Raw genomic sequence first — 21,070 nt, forward strand, 5'->3', positions numbered from 1 at the left:
ATTAGTAAAACATTAAATTCAAGTCAATTCAATGCTCAATATTACAAGAATGAAAAAAAAGAAAAACTGAAAGCATACCACCAAAACTTTGAGCACAAGGTGATTCTGAAATGATGACTCCAGTCTGTGGTTTTCTGTAAAAATGAAATACAAGGAATGTGATTTGCCTTCGTGTTGGAAGGTAACAGAAACTAATTATTGGCGTGAGTCATTAATAGCCTTTCCATGAAATGATGGCAACATCACAAATAAATATGATTTAAACCAATGTTTCTTAACTATGGGGCCTCAGCAAACTCAAGGAGGAAGTGAGATGCCTTAAGCATTTAAATAAATTATTATTAATATATTTAAATACTCTAACTCCATTCTAATTTAAAATGTTCAAATTAAAATCAATAAAAATATAAACTGATATCAGTGGCTCAACTTAAATTTTGCGAAGATACGCAAATGGATATAGTTATATGTAGTAATAAAATAATATATTTTCTGGACTTGAGAACATTATAGTTGCGTTGCTATTGATGGGAGGCTCAGAGAGCTCTCAGATTCCATTAAAAATATCTTAATTTGTGCTCTGAAGATAAACAAATGTTTTATGAGTTTGGAACGACATGAGGCTGAGTAATTAATGACAGAATTTTCATTTTGGGGTGAACTATCCCTTTAAAGTTAACTGTTATTAAGCCAAGACAAAAAACAAAGAATATAAAATAAGAATGAAAAAAAAAAACCAAGAATTTCTGGCTCACCCCATTCAGTGAGAAACTCTGCAGCATAGCGATACAGTAAGTTCATGATCTCGATGACCACCGCGTAGATGATACTGGGTACAAACAGCAGAATGCTCGTCGCAATGTTAGGATTTTCATGGTATGTATTTATGGCCCAGAACTCCATGTCAAAGTAAACCATCATCACGTAAAAGGACAGATACAGGCACAGCAGAACGAAGGGAACCGACACCAAATATATCCTCAACTGCCGCCTGTCGTGGGAAAATAAAGACTGTCAAACATCCCATATTTATCATGATACTATATATTTTTTTTTTTAAACATGATAACATTTAAAAACTAGTACTTTGAGCTAGGGTAGACCGGTTCCTCTCGGCCCGTGACTGGATTTAATCCCAGAGCTCCATGGAATCCAGCTCTTGGTTCTTCAAATGCTTTTTTGCGGCAAAGAGTTCCCCACCCATATGCCAACGTAGCACTACATCTCTTCCACACTTCCAAGAATACTGTAGACCAAACCAGGTTGAAGACGGCAAACAGCACATACTTGTCATAGTCCTCCCAGTCAAAGAGGTAGTAAGGGATACCGATGAGGGCCATGGGCACCAAGGCAAATGTGAAATACTCCAGAAATCCAAAGTAGAGCGCCAGACCCTCACCAAAGTAATGTCTGATGTCATCTACATCATGGAAGACACAAACAGAACATCTGCCATCAATATAGCATCCTGTGCATACAGCAGTTTCAATGCATGTGTTTAATGTTCAAAAACACCAGACTTTAAGTGGAGATGAGCTTTGAGATGGTGCAACTACAAATCTGCTTCACTTTACATTTGTATTAAGCAAGGCAAATCAACAGTACTTTTTAATTCCCTAAATAATTAAAGAGAACAGCTATAAATCAACACACCCATCAAATGTACAACAAAAACTCTTGTGAAATTCTTTCCACAGTAAGTTGTATCAGAAAACTGATAATAAAGTTGGAGTTGGGTTTAAAGTTCATGCTGCCAGCGCACACAGATGGAGTGACTCACCCAGTGGCTGGAAGGACAGTTTGAACTTTTTGTACCATGAGAACGAGAGTCTTTTAAGGTCTTCTTTGTTATGGAGAGGAAAATACTGGATTAGGACACCTTTAGACTGCAACCTCCGCACTGGAAAAGAGTTTACAGATAAAATGTCATTTTAAACATAAAACCAAAAAAGCACTGTGAAAAAACATGTGAATAAAATAAATACTAAAGCTTTAGTGTTAAACAGCAAATATGACAATCTGAATGGCAATGTTTTAAATATAGTTTCAACTGTTGACCACGCTGCACTTTTTCTATTTCAAGACAGTTTCACTCTGATGTAAAGCAACACAAAGAAATAGTTTTATTCTACATGTGCAGTGAAACGCCATGTTGAGTTAACATGACCTTACAAATACTAACACTTACTTCAACATTATTTTTTTAAAGTAAAACACCAATATTAATATTCCATTTCAAAATTTCCCTTTTGAATAACCTATAACAGAGTAATCAACATTTACACTAATCTTGTTTCAGCACACAGAAAGTGTGGCCATTGGCAAAATGGTTAGTAAAAATGAATATTCTCTCATTAATTACTCACCCTCATGTAGTTCCAAACCTGTAAGACTTTTGTTCATCTTCAGAACACAAATTAAGATATATTTGATGAAATCCGAGAGCTTTCTGACCCTACATATACAGTACAGCAATGCAACTGACACGTTCAAGGCCCAGAATGGTAGTAAGGACATAATTAATATAGTCCATGTGACATCAGTGGTTCGTCCTTAATTTTATGAAGCTACGAAAATACTTCTTGTGCACAACGAAAACCAAAATAACTTTATTCAATAATTTCTTCTGATTCGTGTCAGAATTCAACATTAGAAAGTACAACAGCACATATATGTGCAGAAAATAATTGTTGAACAAATTATTATTATTATTTTATTTTATTTGCGATTTTGCGCACAAAAAGTAATCTCATGGGATTTTATCAAAAATATCTTAATTTGTATTCCGAAGATGAACAAAGGTCTTGCGGGTTTGATGGTCAGTATGAGGGTGAGTAATTAATGACAGAATTTTCATTTTTGGGTGAACTAACACTTTACCAGCATTTTCACCACCTTCCCCTCAGAGAAGCAATTTATAACTTTTTGTTTAAAGGTTATGAGGATGAACAACTGCTAGGAATATGATGCACAGATGACATGTAAATGGGGTCAATTTAGATTTCAAGTTGATACACACCGTTATTTGAGGTACTGTTCTTGTGCCGGGCCGTTCAAACAAACTGAACAATTTTGAAAGCATAAAAGACCCAGCATGTATAAAACTGTGTGGAAAATTTACAAATAACTTACTGAGTCTGCATTTCAATCTGGGATAGAAGCATTTTAAATAAAATAAAATAAATACACACAGCAACTTTAATGTTTTTGTTACTGTATTTATCTAATGCAGCTGGTTATAGAAATACACTTACCAACTGATTTTCCAGGGTAGAGCTTGAGCTTTGGGTATCCAGGGACATGCTCTTCATTCTTAGCCCTAAGTGTGTCCAACTCATGTTTGATAATGTATTGACACTCTGCGTCACTGAGAAATCCTTCTCCATCTCCTATGATTAAAATGTAACAACGCAATGTCACAGAACAATCTTCGCCAATACAGTTACTGAGTGTATTGTATCTTAATACTGTATTCATGTTGGAAAAACTTGTCACACTTTTAGCCTACGTTTACATGACAATGATGTAGTAATAAACTGTATGTTTGTTCGCGCTTGCCTTTAAAATCGACACGTACTGCGCTTGTCTACATACTACTTTTAAAAAAGTTTTACATATACACAAAAACATTTTCAAAATGATTCGCACGTACATATATCCTCAAAAACGGCCAAAAAATGCTATATTACGTATGGCAGTTCAGTAGTTGGTGCTGTCACCTTGTTAGTAAACAACAGTACCTTGGTTGTACAGTAATATTGGTGAAGAAGCGTTAGCAAACTCTTGAGTAGCAATAACAGTACCATATACTCCAGCATTGTTGTATATGTTTGTTAACGCTTGCCTTTAAAATCGACACGTACTGTACATGTCTACATACCTAACGCATACTACGCATGTGCATGACATCACCATTTTCAAAGACTCCCATATTGGGTGTTTACACAAAAATGATAACAGGGGCATTTCCAAAAACGTATAATGAATATGAGTTAAAAAGTTTATAAAGCATATTATGTTTCCCGTTTTACGCTGAAAACATTGTTGTGTAAACAGCCCTTATGACTTTAACCTCAATAAACTAATAATAACCTAATTTGCTACTTATTAATAGTTAGTAAGGTAATTGTTGTGTACGTAGGGGGAATCTAAAATATGGTCATTCAGAATTAGACATTAATATGTTCATCAGAAATAGTAATAAACAGTATTCTAGCGTAAGGATGAAAGAACCGGAGATACTTTGATCTCCTGAGAAACAGACAATACAAACATACACGGGCATCTTCGAGACACCCCACAGAGTGGAGGCGCAGGAGACCTCCTTCCCTTCTGGCCATTTGTTTCATTTTAAATCCCTTCACCCATTCTTCCTTCTACTCAATCTGCTCAAAATGATTACATGAAAATGTCAATGCAAGTGAACTAACACTCATGTCTAGTATCATTGGAAATGTCTCAGTGCAACTGGTACAATGGTTTCAATCTTGCAAAAGTAGATTAAAATATAGATCTTAAGAGTCAAGAGATATTTTGATCACTGTAATGGGAGTGCCCTTTTACAGGGTCTTCCATATAAATTACATTCTGTTCCCTTTGAGGTGTAAACTACCCTGGTCTGGGACCTGACTTAATGCAAATTCCAATTGTTAGTATCTGTCTCCATCTCGGGGGGTGTTTGTCTTGGTCTGATGTATTTAAAGGTTTGCAGCAAAAGGATCAGGGCCTTCTGTAGCTGGAATGAGCCTATAGCAACCATTTGATGTCTTGTATTGATTTGATATCTATGAATTGGCTATGTAATACATATTTACCTGACTGTTAATAAACTGTTACATTTGATTCTATTCTGTCTTACTCTGTAGTTATTGGCACTAGTAGATTATGCTGTATCCTTGTTACCGCATTTCTGCATCAGGTTAGTAACGGACTAAAATTCAATTGAGATGGAGCATAGGGCACACCAACTGTATCTTTAGAGATCCGACTAACACTTGGTATTAGTTCAAGTGAACTTAGTTTGTAAGGGGTTATAGGGAATTTCCGTTTAGGCCAACTGGATGTTTTTCGACCAACCTAAATAGGGTGAGCCTAACCTCGGTTTATTGTAATATTACTCTAGCTAAGTGTACATGGGAAACCATGGCATGACCATACCAAAACTACTATCAGGGAAAGTAATATGGGTCGGCTTATACCTATATTAGTGGTTGTGACCTCTGACTAGAAATAATGTTGCTTTATTCAAGTTTGTACAAATCTATGGGGGCTAATTAAAAGTACTATTAGAATGAGCAAGCAGATGAGCAGCCTTCTAAAGTATTAGCCAATTACCTCTGTCTAATAACCAAGACTGACGAGAATGTGACCATAAGACACGCTAAGGCCAAAGCGATATCTTTGAGCGACATGAGCACCCGAATGAACGAGTACAATAATATGAGAGAATAAATAGAATAATCAAATCTCAGAGTACTAATAATTAGAGACAGGCAAACAACCAATTTGCCTTTCAAACTAAATCTGAGGTCATAATTAAAATGGAGTCAGATTAGATAATAAAACGGAGTCAGATTTGAGTTTAACCTAAACTGAATAACTCTACGCACCGAAAGACCAAACGTGTAGGAAACCTTCATCCAGCACCGGATACCTTCCTTGGGCCGAGTGCCTGGACCTTACACTAGTAATGTACATGCTAGTAAGCAACTAGTTAATAAAGATAATTGTTCTCAAAGTATCAATATCTCGTTTCTAACAAATCTCACCATTAAAGTCTTTGAAGCTTTCTCTGTTGGCATAAGTGAATCCTCGCATTGTCCCATCTTGAAACTCCTTAAACAATCCAACATCCTCAGCTCCATTTAAGAGCCTTTGCAATGTAGAGCCCACCACGAAGACATTTGGATTAGACTTCTGATCAGCCTGAGCTGGAAACAGGAGCTGATTCACCAACAACTCTGCTCCTGTAAAACAGAATCACCATGTTACACTACATACGTTACCATGTCAAATTCCCAATGAATAAAGCATGTGCATAAAATTTAACTAAGGAAAACTGTGTGACTCTATTTATGGACTCTAAAAGAAGTATTTTCTTGTCAGGCAAAAGGTCACATTTTATGATATTTGCATTGTTGACATACAGTATATACATTCATATGTATTCATTTATCATTACACATAAGGAAGATTACATAAAGCCAGCATTATTCATAGTAAACAATGGCAAGTTTAGTGGAAATCTAATTTAGTAAGCAAGATAAATCAGAGATGAAGTGCAGAAAGGATTTTTGTGATGGTAGACTGGGTGGTGGTTGGGAGCTCATTTTACCAGAGAACAGTCACGAGGGAATCATTTCCTGTTTTTTTTTTTTTTTTTTTTATGCATACTGGCTACATCACATGATTTTGATGTTGCAGACTAAAGTTTTGAAATAGTAAACTGAAAGTGCAAACATGCTAATCAAAGAAGGAATTTTCGATTTATAAAAGGAATTTTCTATTTACTTTTGAAGAAAGCAAACATCATGTCACTGAACCATAATCTGTATAAATATAAAAACAGCTTGATACAATGACATCTCATGTTACTGGTCTCTAGTATCGAAACATTACAGCAGTACTTTATCATTTATGACAGCTTAACAGTTTAAGTACAGTTAAAATTCATTACAGAGCTAGAACTTATATACATGTAACACTGCAGTGTCAAACTACTTTAATTGATGAATAGGGCACGAAGCAGTTCATATGGCACAGAGTCGCTCCTTGTTGTCTGTGCAAGCAATATGTATGAAGTAACTTTGCACTTGTGTTTCCTCTACAAGCAGAATTTGATAGTCTATGCTCCTCTATGCTCCATGTTTGGTGGGTCAGAGTGGTTGAGTAACGCTGACGGGGGCCCGAAAAACAAAGAATGGACTTCAAACACAGACAACTTCAGAAGGCAAGTAGATATTACAGAAAATTTTAAGTTCCTTTCAGCCTCTTTTCCTAGATGTAACATGCCAGGGGTCTCACCTCCATTTTGCTGCTTGTCTCTGATCCTGTTTAGTAACCAAGAGATGGCCTCTGCTTTAGTGTCATCAGCTAGCTCCAGGACCACCAGAGGGGTGAACGAAGAGACATCACTGTCAGAAACCGACAAGCCAAGTTGCATTTTTCCTGATCCCTGTGTTACACACAGACAAAAAGAGACAAGGAAGGGGCATAAAAAAGGTACAGGGTTAGATTTTACTTCAATGCAGACGAAACAGCACAAGTAACGCCACACAATTGACACTGTGAAGAGCGAGCCTTATTTGCATCCATAACTGCTTATGAAAATGTTTTCATGTTATTCAGAAGACTAATGCAAATAGGTCATTCTATTCTAATAGGCTAGAATAAAATTCATGGTTGGTTAAACAAGAAACAAAACCAAAGGAAACAGAAAAATGTCAGTCTCACATATTGTGTACTGCTTGCTTGATGCTGAACACATATACAGTAAATTCACTTTATAATATGACTTACTCTTCCAATACACAGTACCCTTCAAATTTGTAGGATTTCTTTTTAGTTTTTTTTTTTAGAAATAAACACTTTTATTTGGTTCAAATATATTAAAATCATAAAATGTGGCTTTTATAGTATTACAAAAGAAATCTAATGAAAATTAAAAAGCACAGCTGTTTTCAACATGGCTAATAATATCACATTTTTTCTTGAGCACATTACTGTATTTCTGATCAAATAAATGCAGTCTTGGAGAACATTATTCAAAAACATTAAAACGTGTGGCACTAAACATTTTGAAAAGTACTGTGTATCAGTTTTCCGTTGGTCAAATAACAAAACTGATGACAAGATTTGAAGGTGCTTTAAAGGAGCTGATGCTTTTATGAGTTGTAGCAGCTCACAGAGTGTCTGTGTTCAGCGCTCTCTTCCATCCTCAATACCCATGACTGAAGTGTCCTTGAGCAAGGCACTGAACCCCCAGTTGCTCCCCGGGCGCTGGATCTATAGATGCCCACTGCTCCGGGTGTGTGTTCACGATGTGTTCACTTCTCACTGGCGTGTTTGTGCACTTGGATGGTTAAATACAGAGCACCAATTCCGAGTATGGGTTACCATACTTGGCAAATGTCACGACTTTCACTTTACAAGTGCTATTTTTGTGTCTCATGTATCACTGTGGTCTCTTTATTTTTATACCAACTAAGCTGGTCTGACCAGCAGTATTGTACCCAATCTTCAAGTGTACATTTTGTTATCATTTGCAGCTAAAATAATAATAATAATAGATTTTGTGTGTGGAAAAAATGAGTAGTGCACCACTACATCAGCACTGATGATAATACTACAATATTCTATAAGGTTAAAGGAAAGTGTGGAAAGGGACTTCTAGGCATTTCCAAACTAATTCTATTGTATGTAAAACAATTTACAGATGGAGGATTTCAGACCACTTGTAATCCAGACCTTTAATCCAGTTGAACTGTTGTGATGGGCCGTACATGAAAGAAACCCTCCAACATCACACAGTATGGAAGAATGAGCAAATTATGTATTCTTGTTGTTTTTATCAAACTTAAAAGAAACACATCATGAAGCCTCTGATGTAGGGGTGTACTTATTTACTGCACAGTCAAGTTTCCATTGTTATTCTTTATATCACATATATTTTGATTATGTCTGAGGTTTTAATTAATCTAAAACTGCAAAATGCTTTCTTATGGTTAGGTTTAGGGAAAAGGTTGGGGGTTAAAAGGGAGGAAATATCGTTGGTTCAATATAAAAACTACATACGTGAATGGAAAGTCACCATAAAGGTACAAAACAGGTGTCTGTGTGTGTGTGGGGGGGGGGGCATTTTTTTGTGACATATCAGGACACAACTCTGTATAATGACATGGGTATGACACAGGTATTACAAGGAGAGGGTGACTTATGAGGACATAACACATGTCCCCATTTTTCAAATTTTTGTGTGTTTTTTGGTGTCTGCCTGCTGCTACACTGCAAACTGCCTGATGTGATTAATGTATGTATGCATCTGTTTATGGATTGTATCTGCATTTACAACCTAACATCAACCATTTAAAGATGCATGCATCCTTAAACATGCAATTCTGGAAGGGTGAAAACATCCTGAAAAGTAACATTACATGAAAAGGTGTGTCAAGAAAAACAAAACAAAAGAAGATCTGTGTAAAACTAAACTTGCAGGAGCAGCACTGTTTGTGGACATGTCTCAGAAATAGCATGAGATTCTCATTACATTCGATATTTCTTTGCTTGTCCTGTGTAAATGAACAGTCAACGGGGTTTGACATCACTGACAGATGAGTTACTGGGCGGAGCTAAACATGCCCGACTAGGAAACATTCAAATACTGGCTATATGTGACCCCACTTACATTTATAAGGACAAGTATCCCATAAATGTCACTCTTGCAACCACTTTGCAAAGCTTAAATGCTTGTAAAGTACCATATTTAAGATACAAGTCGTATGTCAGGCCTGAACCCCCACTGACATGGAAACGGTCTACTCACAGTGTTGCTCACGCGATCAGCTGTCCGGAAAGCCAAACAGACGTCAGTCCTGCGCTTCAGAAACCCATTCAAGCCAGTTGATTTTAAAACTGTGTTTAAATTTGTGTTTAATTCAAGTGCATGAGCCGGAGAGGTTTAAAGTTAGGGCTGACTTGAGTTCCTCCACGTCATCGAGATAGCACAGCCCTAATTCTAGATCACACCCACCCACCTTTCAAAACTGTTAAACAAACACACGAATATGCAACTGTGGGTGATTTATCAACACTGATTTAATTATACAGAGCCTACAGATTGAAATAGATACAGTTATTCGCGAAAACGTCTAAGGTTACACTGTTATACATGCGTTTTAACATCAACGAAAGTAAACATAATTTGTGCCTTCAAACAACACGTATGCAGTGAAGACGACTTCTGTACTGTAACGTTACATTTAACGCTGATAATAATCACTAGCCAACTAGGAAGTCTAGATCAGAGTTCACTGGTGTTGACGCTTTGTCACGTGATCAACTCTAGTGCTGTCCGATTCGTGAGTGAATCAAACTTTTGAACCGGTTCTTTGCAATGAACCAGTCTGAATTGATTCATATAAATCGCGAGTCAGTATGGATTTGTCAGCCAACCGACTCAGTGGCTTATTATATTGGTCGGAATTCGCAATACATAACCACTATGTTTAGCATGTATTTAGGTTAGTTTAGTTTATGTTTAAACCGTTTACATATTTACAATAGACATTGAACTGCTAACTGCTGCTAATTGAACTGTTCAACTGATTCACTCAAAAGATTCGACTCATTAGAACAACACACACGAGTCGGACATTGAAGTTGAACAACAAACAGTACTGAAAACATGGCTGAGGAGACAGTGTTAGCGGACACTGGGTAAGTGTGACCCTCTAAACACATATTTAAATACAAAACCCTTCAAATGAAAATGGTGTGAAATACTTTATATTTGCGTTGTTAATGTTGTTGTTTAAGTCAGTTGTATTCGTTTCAGTTTGCATCTTGTAAGTGAACTAACCTTTTAGAGTACCCACAGTGATGATCAATAAAACCTAATATTAGGTTGTTTGTTGTTAATGTGTTCTGGTCTGTGTTACTTCTATAAATTGTCATAATTGCTACAATCGACTGTCTTAATTTTTTAAATAAATAATCACTTTAATTAATATCTATCTAAATGATTAATTGCCTGTATTCGTATTCATTGTAATGTAATTGTTGTGTCTTTGATTGACAGCTCTTTTACATTCTCTTGCTTTAGACTGGCACAGCGTGTACTGATGTTACTTGGTATTCGTAGTTTCTTCTACAATGTTTTCTGTTTCTTGGACAAGACATTGAGGTAAAATGTGTCCAAATGTAATTCATAAACTAACTACTAAATGCCATTACCATTTACAGTACCAGCAGCATGTTTTGGTCGCTTTACAGTGTTCATGTTAATACAAAACAACGATGCAATCCTAATAAACAACATATAGGACTACGTAATGTGAACCAATATTCTAAATCAAATCTAAACAAATCTATTCCCTTCCAATTATAGAAAACGAATAATGTGCTATAAGTAGGCTGCCTATTTCTCTGAGGAAACTCGAATGGCCTAATAGTGTTTTTGGTGGCACTGTTTGTTTTGTAAGAGTGTGTCTTTTTTCTGCTGAGTTTTTATTGAACAGGTGCTTTTTTTTTTTTTTTACTCAACATTTTATTCAAGGTTATTAATGAAGTCTCTTAGCTCAAAATAAACTTGATAGCATTTAACTATTAAAATCTGCAAATTTTTTTTAAAGGATTCAGTGACAGATCCATATCATCGATTTGTCATTACTCATTAATCAGTCATAGCTCATGATGACATCATGCTTTAGGGCAGTTTAACAGTGCATAGCAACAGTTGTTTAAGAAAGTATTGTTTTGGTTTAGTTTCTCTTTATTTTTGGGACATATAGCCGCATTCTATCCCTTACTCAATAAGAAAAAGAGGCTCACATTTCATTGTATTGTAGTTCATGGTGGATCACTGGCTGGCTGCCCTCCTGGTGCCCAACATCCCAGAGCCAACTGAAGGAGGCAGAGGAGAAGATGCTGCAGTGTGAGTAACTGCCACTGTGTCCTTTGTTTGTATGAATTTATCCATCTTTGTCCTACACCCCATGACCCCTTAAGTTCACTCTATAAATGTAATAATAAGAATTTTCAAAAACCGGTTACAATGAGGTGACATTATTTTACTTATCCTTTAACCATCAGTCATTAAAAGCTAATTTAATAGTGTAAAAGCACTGACAAATGACTTTCAACATACCACTAATAACTCCTAGTGATCCTCCTTCTATCCACAGCAATATGACGAACGTGATATATAATATCATTATGGTAATTTATGTCTATATTTTGTAACAATTACATTTTCCAGCATCTGTGTCAAAACAAACCTGGAAAGAGACGTGAGAATTTGGGGAGAAATATGAAAGATTTCAGGGAATTATTCATGGTTTATATTGTGAATTAAATCGGAAGAGCAGATCACAAATGTACAGTATATGTTGTCTTTTTTCGTTTACTTACAGGGGAATACAAAGGAAACATGAAAATAATCAGGAGGAAAATAATGCAACAAGCTGAAAACAGCTTTTCTATAGATATTGTTGTTATATCACGTAACATTAATATACCAAACATAATGTTATTTTCCAAACTTCTGAAATTTTTCTGAAAAATGTACACAACCCATTCAGTCACAATTTTGGATAAGGAAATAGGACAGTCTTAATCTTATCTTTCTGAGTGGAAATTCCCCAAAACAGAAGTTCCTCCCATAACTTAAAACACAGGAAAAAGGTGGATAAAATCAGGCTAGCTTTTCAAAATCTAAACTTTCAAAATTGTAATTGTTAATAGAAACAGCAAATTGTCTCTAAAGTTATATTATCCACATAACTGATGATGATCTATACTTACTGATTCCCTCTCTTTTCCTTTTATTCTTATCAGACATCACAAGCAAGTTCTGCAGGCAGTTTGTCCACATATCTGACAAAAACTCACTGTGGACATTGGTATTTAAGGGGCCAATGGAAAATAAGACCCCTCTAGTGCTGCTGCATGGATTTGGGGGCGGTGTGGGACTCTGGGCGCTGAATCTGGACTCTCTCTCACAGCAGAGGCCTGTTTATGCCTTTGACCTGCTGGGGTTTGGACAGAGCTCCAGACCTCACTTTAACACGGAAGCACGGGAGGCTGAGCTCCAGTTTGTGGAGTCCATCGAAGAGTGGAGGGAGAAGCTGGGCCTGGAAAGTATGATTATGTTGGGCCATAACCTAGGAGGATATCTGGCTGCATCGTACGCTATCGCATACCCAACCAGGTTTGTAACTAAAGAGAAGAAAAAGAGCTCGGCGGCAGTGAAGTATTCTTATCATGATCTAACTTAAATATAAAAAAAAAAAATGTCTACAATAAAATACATTTGATTAATTTACTAAAAGTTTCAAATGTCATATTAAATGATGAAAGTTTGTTGCATCATTTTATGCATCATAATCGTAAACACTATAATAATGGTTCCGGCAGAGCTTAGAACATTAGAACGGAATTTTATGCCTTGTTTTCATGCAATGGTAACTTAAAGAACTTCAACACAGTCACAACAGAGAATTGCTTTAAGTTTGAGCAATATTTAGATATTTAAATATTTACTCACTAAGATATTTTATTTTTATATTAAATACAAGTGTGCTGATTACTTCCAAAAAAAAAAAAAGATTTGCAGGAAGTTGACCATAAAAAAATAATAATAATCTTAATGTGGTTGTGATCTAATTAAAATATGCCACTGACTTATTACAGCATGTCATTCTTTTTACGCACTGTCCAGAGTAAAGCACCTGCTTCTGGTTGAACCGTGGGGTTTTCCAGAGCGTCCTGACCCAGGAGACCAAGATAGACCCATTCCTGTGTGGATCAAAGCTATAGGGGCAATGCTTAGCCCATTCAACCCTCTCGCTGGTCTCAGATTGGCTGGACCTTTAGGTAAAATTTACTCTAATCTGAGAGTGCAAATCAAATGTAATAATGAGATAAAGAGAAATGATAGCTTGAGGCTCAAGTTGTGCTTGTAAATCTTAAATGATGTGGAACACCATTTGATAAAGACTGCCATTAATGAAACCCAGGGACAGATTTAGTCAAGATGTTGTGCTTGTAATTTCACTGAAATTATTCCATCAGTAATTGGAGAATGTCACTTATCATACCTCATGCCTGTCTCATATCTCATACTTTAATCGCATTGCCTTCTTTGTAAATGCTGCTGTAAAATTGTTTTGCAAGGACAAATTGTCCTTGCTCTTCCAAGCTTTTCAATGGGGGTAAGCGAGTGTTTGTTGTCAACTGTTCAGTAGACGTGAAATAAAGTGCACGCATCTTTAATAAAACGTCCCTCACACTGCTCTAGAGAGTGAATAAAGGCCCCCTTTAGCAAATACATGTGTATTTGTCAGATAAATATCCATATTTCACACGTAATAAACACTTTTATTCTCACTTCTGCTGACTGTTGGGTAGGGCTGTGCGATTAATCGAAATCAAAATAAAATCGCGATTTGAGTGTGCGCGATTTCTAAATCCCTTTATAGCACAATTTTATGCAGCCCCGACCTCCCGTATTATGTTATCTAAACCAATCAGAATGCAGCGCACCTAAGTGGAGCGCGAGAACAAAGCAGACTGGGCATATGCATAACTCCAGGTTCACACACTGTCTGTGATGCGTAGCCTTTTTTTTTCGAGCCCATGTTAACGGATCAGAATGTTCACACTGCACGCGGTAAAAAGATGAGAACAGAAAAGTTTATAAATACAAAGGTGTGAAAAGATTTAATATCTTGCGAATGGGCACAGAGAGAGTTGTGAGTTCACAGGACTCCGGTTGAGCGAGAGGAGACACGTTGTAAGGCAGCGTGTATCTGAGCCTTATACAGTCTATGATCTGAGCACGCGCATCTGGTTTTGTTAACAAAGCAAAGGAAATCTGCGTGCGAGTGGATAGTTTTGCGTGCATTATTTTTATGTGCTTTCGCGTTACAATAATGCGCTCTCATTGCTGCCTCTGAACCGCGTACACAACTTACTGTATACACACTGCAGACGGAGCACGTGTGAACCTTGGGCAATAAATATATTGAGCAAAACATATAACACCTGAGGCACCACTACAGTGAGCTCTATGACCAATACATACAGACGGTTGGTCTGGGAACGCCCCCGGGAACGCCCCGTCACGAGATGTGAATTTAGCCCGTGGGGGAAAACAACACCTTGGTGCTTGGAACTTGCTGTATAAAGCAGAACGTCACGGAATTTAGATATTTTTGAATGAATACATCTACAGTAGGGCTGTACAATGAATCAAATATCAATATGGACTAGTGTTTATGAATATTAAAGTTAAAAGAGACTACAGTTGTTCTACGGGTCTCTGAGAATCAGCGTTTTTGTCATTCAAATACATACGATGTTCGCCGCGTTTTCCCCCACGCCGACTCCACCCTCGCCATGCCCCCAACTATGACTAGATGCCAACTGTATGTATGCATGCCAAAAAAAAAAAAAAAAAAAAAATCCCTGAACAGGAGTTTTATTAGATTTTTTTTATTATAATTTTTTTTTTGTCCATATCACACAGTCCTACTGCTGGGAACCGGAAGACGTGCAAGCGGAAGATGGAAGACATATGCGTTACGCGCACACCTCTGGGAAATGTAGAAGCAAAGGAAACAAAGTTTTCTTACTTTAACAAAGGAAAACCAGTCTCATCTTGGCTTATTTCGAAATCCTCTGAAATTTTGTGTTTCTTATTTGTGAACAGCGTTTTGTTTTGTTTTCTCTCCGTTCTCGTCACTAACCACACAGCACTAACGAACTACAACATCCACCTGCATGTTTTCCAGTTCCCAACAGTCAGCAGAAGTGAGAAAAACTGTTTTTATTACTGCCACAATATCAAAACTGACCGCCACAAATAGATTTTCCAAAAGGCTTTGACTTCATTGAATAAACATGAGCACTGCACGTTTCAGAATCAAAAACCGGTGCAGGTGTTTTTATATCACTGTATTTCAAACTGTGACTGTATTTAGAACATTTTCGATTTAATTTTCATTTCATTTAGCATGTAATGCTTGATAAGGCAGTGTTTGTGAGCTCAGCGCTGCTTTACAGTCATTACAGGAGAAACTTCTATCTCTCCTGCTCTTAAAGCGCCTCCTGCTGGCAGAAAATTATTTTGCATATATGTATATATATATATATATATATATATATATATATATGGGGGTTAGGGAGTGCTGCCACAAATAGAGTGTAAGGCTGTGGGAAACACTGAGATGGAGGTATTTTCATTCTCGGGTGAACTAACCCTTTAAATATAATATCCCCACACAGAAAGTCCCCAGTATTTTAGGAGTAGCGTAACCTCATAGCCAGAAATCCCCTGACTCGAGCAAGCCCCGACAGAATAAATTTTTTTAGGTAAATCTGCATAGTTCTGTTAACATACAGTAGTTGAAAATGTTAAACAGATCTATGATAACGATGCTATTATTAGCAATTGAAAGCTACCAATAATCAAATTAGCCAGAATGATTAACAAAAAAAAACAATAATCACATGCAGTGGCTGAATGTTTTTTTCTTTATAATAAAAGGAGGAAGACTTAACTGCAGATTTATTTTTTTATTTTTAACTGTTTAAAATAGACTCTCTTATCAACCTTTTAGAGAGAAAAAATAAGTAAGAAATGAATAATATTATTTTTCTGTGTACTCTAGATGCTGAGAATGTAAAATAATTGATATTGGTTGGATTGGCAGTAATTGCACCAACATTACAAACAGAAAACACACATTCTAGAGACATAAAATGAATAATTGGAAAATCTATTAACAGCAAATTGTTCCTCCATTTTCCACCTCAATATTTTGAGTAGTGTGTGCCTAGAAGTTTGTGAGTGATGGACGTCAAGTTCCTTGGAAATCTGCAGAGCTTTCTGATGAGTTCTGTAGGATTCTGAATGGAGCTGGACATTAGTCACTGACTATAGGAACATGCGACACATGAAGGGAAGAATTGATGATAAGATGAAAATTTTATGGGTTATCCATCATTTTTGGATAGATCGATTTCAGGTGGATTTTCAATTTTTAGTTTTTACAGATGTGTGTTCACATTGTTCTCTAGGCCCTACTCTTGTGCAGACTCTGAGACCAGACTTCAAAAAGAAATTTGCAGCTGTATTTACGGATAACAGAGTGACAGAATATATTTACCATCTTAATGTCCAAATTCCAAGGTATCTATCTATCTATCTATCTATCTATCTATCTATCTATCTATCTATCTATCTATCTATCTATCTATCTATCTATCTATCTATCTATCTATCTATCTATCTATCTATCTATCTATCTCCATTATGCTTTTGTTGTGAATGGCCTTATACAGTATATGTGTGTGAATGTTGAAATGCCCTTAATGGTTCTTTCTGTGTTATGATTCAAATTTTTTAGCGGTGAAACAGCCTTTAAAAACATGACCATTCCGTATGGCTGGGCAAAGAGGCCCATGCTGCAGAGAATTGGCCTGATTCACAGCGACATCCCTATTACAGTGATCTATGGCTCACGCTCCAGCATAGATGGCCACTCCGGCAATTCAATCAAAGAAATGAGGCCAAACTCCCATGTAGAGATCATTGTGAGTTCTCCATTCACTGCTCAACACACACTCTCACTCATAGAGACTTTTGCATTGCTTTAAACTATGTGCTTGGCACACCTAGTCACAATAGGGCCTTTCGCACCGCTTTAGTTCCAGAACTAAATTTACAGTACTAAAGTACTGGGACGATTTTGCACAAACTATTTCTCGGTACCATTTAAAGGGTTGTGTACTAGGACGTGATGTAATCCGGTCGACAGCGATGTTCATCAGTGTTAACAAAGAAGAACAACGTTAACAACAGGAGGATGGAGGACCCTGTGAACAGAGCTGTGTTTTTGTTGTGTCTCGCAGGTTTCAAAATAATGGACATGGAATGTCGACGTCTACGTAAAGCTATTTAAAGAACAGAAAGGAGGATTAAGAATCTCCAACAACATCTGGCAGTGCTACATTTGCTACAAGTACCTGTATTTCAGTGTCCGAATATTTATCGCTGTTCATCATATTTGCGAAATAAGTTGGCACAACGTTAACAGTATGTTACACAGCGTTTTAGATCATGGCGGGTGAGGGCGTTTTCGAACTCATCTGGCCAATCAGTGTCTACTTGCGTCACGGGTCGTACCAGTTGTGCTGGTAAGACCTTGCTCCAGAGTAGGAGCTCATTTGATTCTCAAAAAAGGCAGTCCGGTACTAAAATGCCCAAAAGTGGGAAGTTCCACAATTAGTTCTGGTACTATGAATAGGTTCTTGCAGTGCGAAAGGCCCTAATAAGGTTATAAGAATAAAGCCAGACAGTGCTGCTCCTGGCTGTGTGTAGCACCTACAACTCTGCATATAACTTCTGAATGATCACACTGTTCAAAATGAGTGACTGGAGTTACAACCAGCTATTATTGATGGTTGGAGCAGGTAAAATACTATTTTTGAGACTGTTTTGAGACCCACTGGTGTACGAGCAATACTGATGCAAAGGGGGTGATTTTTTTAAAAGTCAACGTGACTTTACATGATTATGGGATTTCACTGACATTGGGAGCTTTGACTGGATGAAATAACTTTCACAAGTTACTTCTTAATCTAAGTTGGAGTTTAATTTGCAAAACTTCTAATAGATTACAATGTTGAGAGCAGGCAGTCTTGTACAAGTACAATTTGTAATTGTTTGAATTGGCAGTCAAAAAACAAAGGTCTTTGTACAATGAAAGCGCCCGTGTTCCAGACTGGCTCCTCTCACCACAATAACGGAGCTAATTAGTCCAGTTCTGCAATGACATTGAGTAATCTTCAAGTTATTGGGAAAGAAGAGCCAGGTGAACAAATTGCAATGTTTTACATCACAGTCTGTGGCAGTGGTTCAAAAGAAACACCTACAATTTATTATGCCTCTTCTGACACATATTGTGTTGTTTTCTTGGTATTCTTAGGCTGTGCCTACTGTATGTATAGTACTAATATTAAACTTCTTATTGACATGCATTGGTTTTAGGCCATACGAGGCGCAGGGCACTATGTCTATGCTGACCAGCCAGAGGATTTCAACCAGAAGATACTTCATGTCTGTGAAACAATAAGCTGAAGAGTGCTGATGAAGGTACATGCTGTCAGAAACTCTTCACACATGGCTTTCTGCAGAACTGTATCTCCACATCAGCTTGTGAGCAGCAGATTATCTGTATGGCGTCCTAATTTTGAACCTGAGAGTTTGAAAGCCACTTAGTTTGAAAACCACGTTTGTTTTGCACCACTACTGATTCTTGTAAGCATTTTTGTGCCAAACAATAAGTTTGCATGTCACGTAGTTATGATGATATACTGATATGAAAAAAATGCAAATGTTTATATAAAAAAAAATTGATCTTTGATTTTGATATAATAATTATGGATTATTATAAAATATATTATTAAAGTTTATTATATACTAAGGTTTTTAGCTTAATATAATCCACAGACAAAAGTCTCCAAATCGGAGCTGTTAGGCATTTAAAAAATCCCTTGTTAATTGTTTTCATTATTAGTATTTTGATATACTTTTTCATCTTTTGTGTTTCTAAACTATCATGAGGGTTTTATGAATATAGACACCAATGATTGTGTTTTAGAGCTTTTAAAGCATTTTGGTTTGTTTTCTACCTCATGAAACTATCAAATGGGATTAGAAGGGAGACAGGCATGAACAGAAAGCATATGTGTTCTCTGGCCATGCCGTTCACTTAATGTAAAGCCTGAACATTTTCATTCAACAGATTCCCACAACATCTTTTTTAAGGGCCTCAGTTTCCAAAACATTTATCAAATTTGGCATTTAAAATCCATCTTGCCCTGCAGGCTGGTGTTACAGTTTTCACAAATTATATGTAGAGAGACTGAGCCCCAGGTCACAGTCTGTTAAGTATTCAGGCAAAATAAATGCAATGAAATTGAAGGCTTTAGGACAAGTCAATATTCTGTAAAAGCATTCAGTAATAAATGGGCATTTTTTTGTAAGGAACAGTGATTTTAATGTCAATATATTTTTACAATTAAATCACCGGTGCCATAAAGATTTTGTAAATAACATTTTGTTCAGATTTATATTTTTCCAGTTTTGTCCAATCTATTTTTCATGTGCCAACTCCGACGTCTATTGTTAATTTTAATAATAATAAACTTATTTTATGAGTCTCTTGAATAAAGCTGCCTCCTGTCCTAAGGGCCGTATCAAACACACTGGTCATATGACTCTTTGTGGCCAGATGGTTGTCTGGAGACCATTATGAGACAGCAGGTAGAAAACGCTTTCATGATTTATATTGTACATTAAATACCTTTTCTTTTTTTTTTCTTTTTTTTTTTTTACCTTACTCATGGTTAAATGTTTAAATATCCCAACATATTTGTAACATTCCCCATTTGCAGAAATGTTTCTCAAAAACTAAGAAATGATACAAAATGTTCTTAGCATCGAATGGTCTGTACATAATGTCTGTTCATATCCACAAGAGGGCACAATGTAACACTGCAGGGATGTTACCGCCCTGCACCACCCCCACCAACACACACACACACACACACACACACACACACACACACACACACACACTCACACTCACACACACTTGCACTCCATGCAGTTAAATCACATACACTTACTGACACTGACTACAGAGTCAATGCAGTTAAGCATCCAGGGCAATGTAAAGCCATTATAAAATCCGCTACATCAATAATATGACCCCCCAGTTCAACCCACAGGAAGCACTTTATAACTGCACTTCCTGTGCATGTGGTAATGCTGGATGACCAAGAGTACTTTACTGAATTAAACTAAAAAGCACATTTTAGCCCTGAAAGTACTAAGTACTAGTTTCAAATAGTGCATCACACAAATTTGCTGATATTGTTGTTCTCGGAAACCTGCGTTCCTAACAGAATGCAACATGGTATATTTACAAAGAAATACGGATTGCTTTTATTCATCTTATTGACTACAGTTCAGTACATGTATTGCAAGCTGGTTTATGCTCACCAACACTGCTTTTAAATTCAGCAGAGACAGTGATATTATAAAAATGAATTCCGGGAGCTCTCTGAGCCTCCCATAGACAGCAAGCATCCTAACACGATCAAGGCTCAAAAACGTAGCAAAGACATCATTAAAATAGTCCATGTGACATCAGTGGTTCAAATGTAATTTTACAAAGCTACGAGAATACTTTTTTTGTGAAAAAAAAAAAAAAAAAAACTTTATTCAACAATTCATCTCCTCTGCTTGACCCTATAGTGCCATTTTAGAGAGTAGAACGTATGC

General features: G+C 36.7%; 2 protein-coding genes across 5 annotated transcripts in view; one reads left to right on the forward strand and one right to left on the reverse strand.

The window, feature by feature from the left end:
- Positions 1 to 10,050, reverse strand: part of LOC127975036 (anoctamin-10) — a 39,824-nt gene extending 29,774 nt beyond the window's left edge. The window contains exons 1-8 of one of the 2 annotated variants that reach the window (XM_052578771.1): positions 9,542 to 10,050; positions 7,024 to 7,174; positions 5,769 to 5,966; positions 3,255 to 3,389; positions 1,781 to 1,900; positions 1,087 to 1,420; positions 756 to 991; positions 79 to 134 (exon numbers count right to left, since the gene is read on the reverse strand). In XM_052578771.1, coding sequence (XP_052434731.1) covers positions 79 to 134; positions 756 to 991; positions 1,087 to 1,420; positions 1,781 to 1,900; positions 3,255 to 3,389; positions 5,769 to 5,966; positions 7,024 to 7,162 — 1,218 coding nt within the window. In that variant the 5' untranslated portion in view covers positions 7,163 to 7,174; positions 9,542 to 10,050. The remainder of the gene's footprint in view (positions 1 to 78; positions 135 to 755; positions 992 to 1,086; positions 1,421 to 1,780; positions 1,901 to 3,254; positions 3,390 to 5,768; positions 5,967 to 7,023; positions 7,175 to 9,541) is intronic. The other variant, XM_052578770.1, reaches the window with a different exon arrangement.
- Positions 10,051 to 10,352: 302 nt separating this feature from the next.
- On the forward strand, positions 10,353 to 19,955 carry abhd5a (abhydrolase domain containing 5a). Of its 3 annotated transcripts, none has more exons than XM_052578773.1 (8): positions 10,353 to 10,434; positions 10,820 to 10,900; positions 11,565 to 11,650; positions 12,553 to 12,925; positions 13,436 to 13,590; positions 16,798 to 16,909; positions 17,127 to 17,313; positions 18,770 to 19,955. In XM_052578773.1, the coding sequence occupies exons 1-8, from the start codon at positions 10,403 to 10,405 to the stop codon at positions 18,857 to 18,859; spliced, it is 1,116 nt and encodes a 371-aa protein (XP_052434733.1). In that variant the 5' UTR covers positions 10,353 to 10,402; the 3' UTR covers positions 18,860 to 19,955. The 3 variants fall into 3 exon arrangements, with proteins under 3 accessions (XP_052434733.1, XP_052434735.1, XP_052434732.1); XM_052578772.1 differs by having other exon boundaries at positions 10,388 to 10,434; positions 10,796 to 10,900; XM_052578775.1 differs by lacking the exon at positions 10,820 to 10,900 and having other exon boundaries at positions 10,359 to 10,434.
- Positions 19,956 to 21,070: the final 1,115 nt, after the last annotated feature.

This window comes from Carassius gibelio, chromosome B16 (genome assembly GCF_023724105.1).
Source record: "Carassius gibelio isolate Cgi1373 ecotype wild population from Czech Republic chromosome B16, carGib1.2-hapl.c, whole genome shotgun sequence".
In the NCBI taxonomy this organism is placed as follows: Eukaryota; Metazoa; Chordata; class Actinopteri; order Cypriniformes; family Cyprinidae; genus Carassius; species Carassius gibelio.

Coding starts and splice junctions, on each gene's coding strand:
- abhd5a (XM_052578772.1), top strand. CDS start 10,403: ATGGCTGAGGAGACAGTGTTAGCGGACACTGG. Junction 10,901..11,564: donor TTCTTGGACAAGACATTGAG/GTAAAATGTGTC, acceptor ATTGTATTGTAG/TTCATGGTGGATCACTGGCT. Junction 16,910..17,126: donor CTTAATGTCCAAATTCCAAG/GTATCTATCTAT, acceptor CAAATTTTTTAG/CGGTGAAACAGCCTTTAAAA.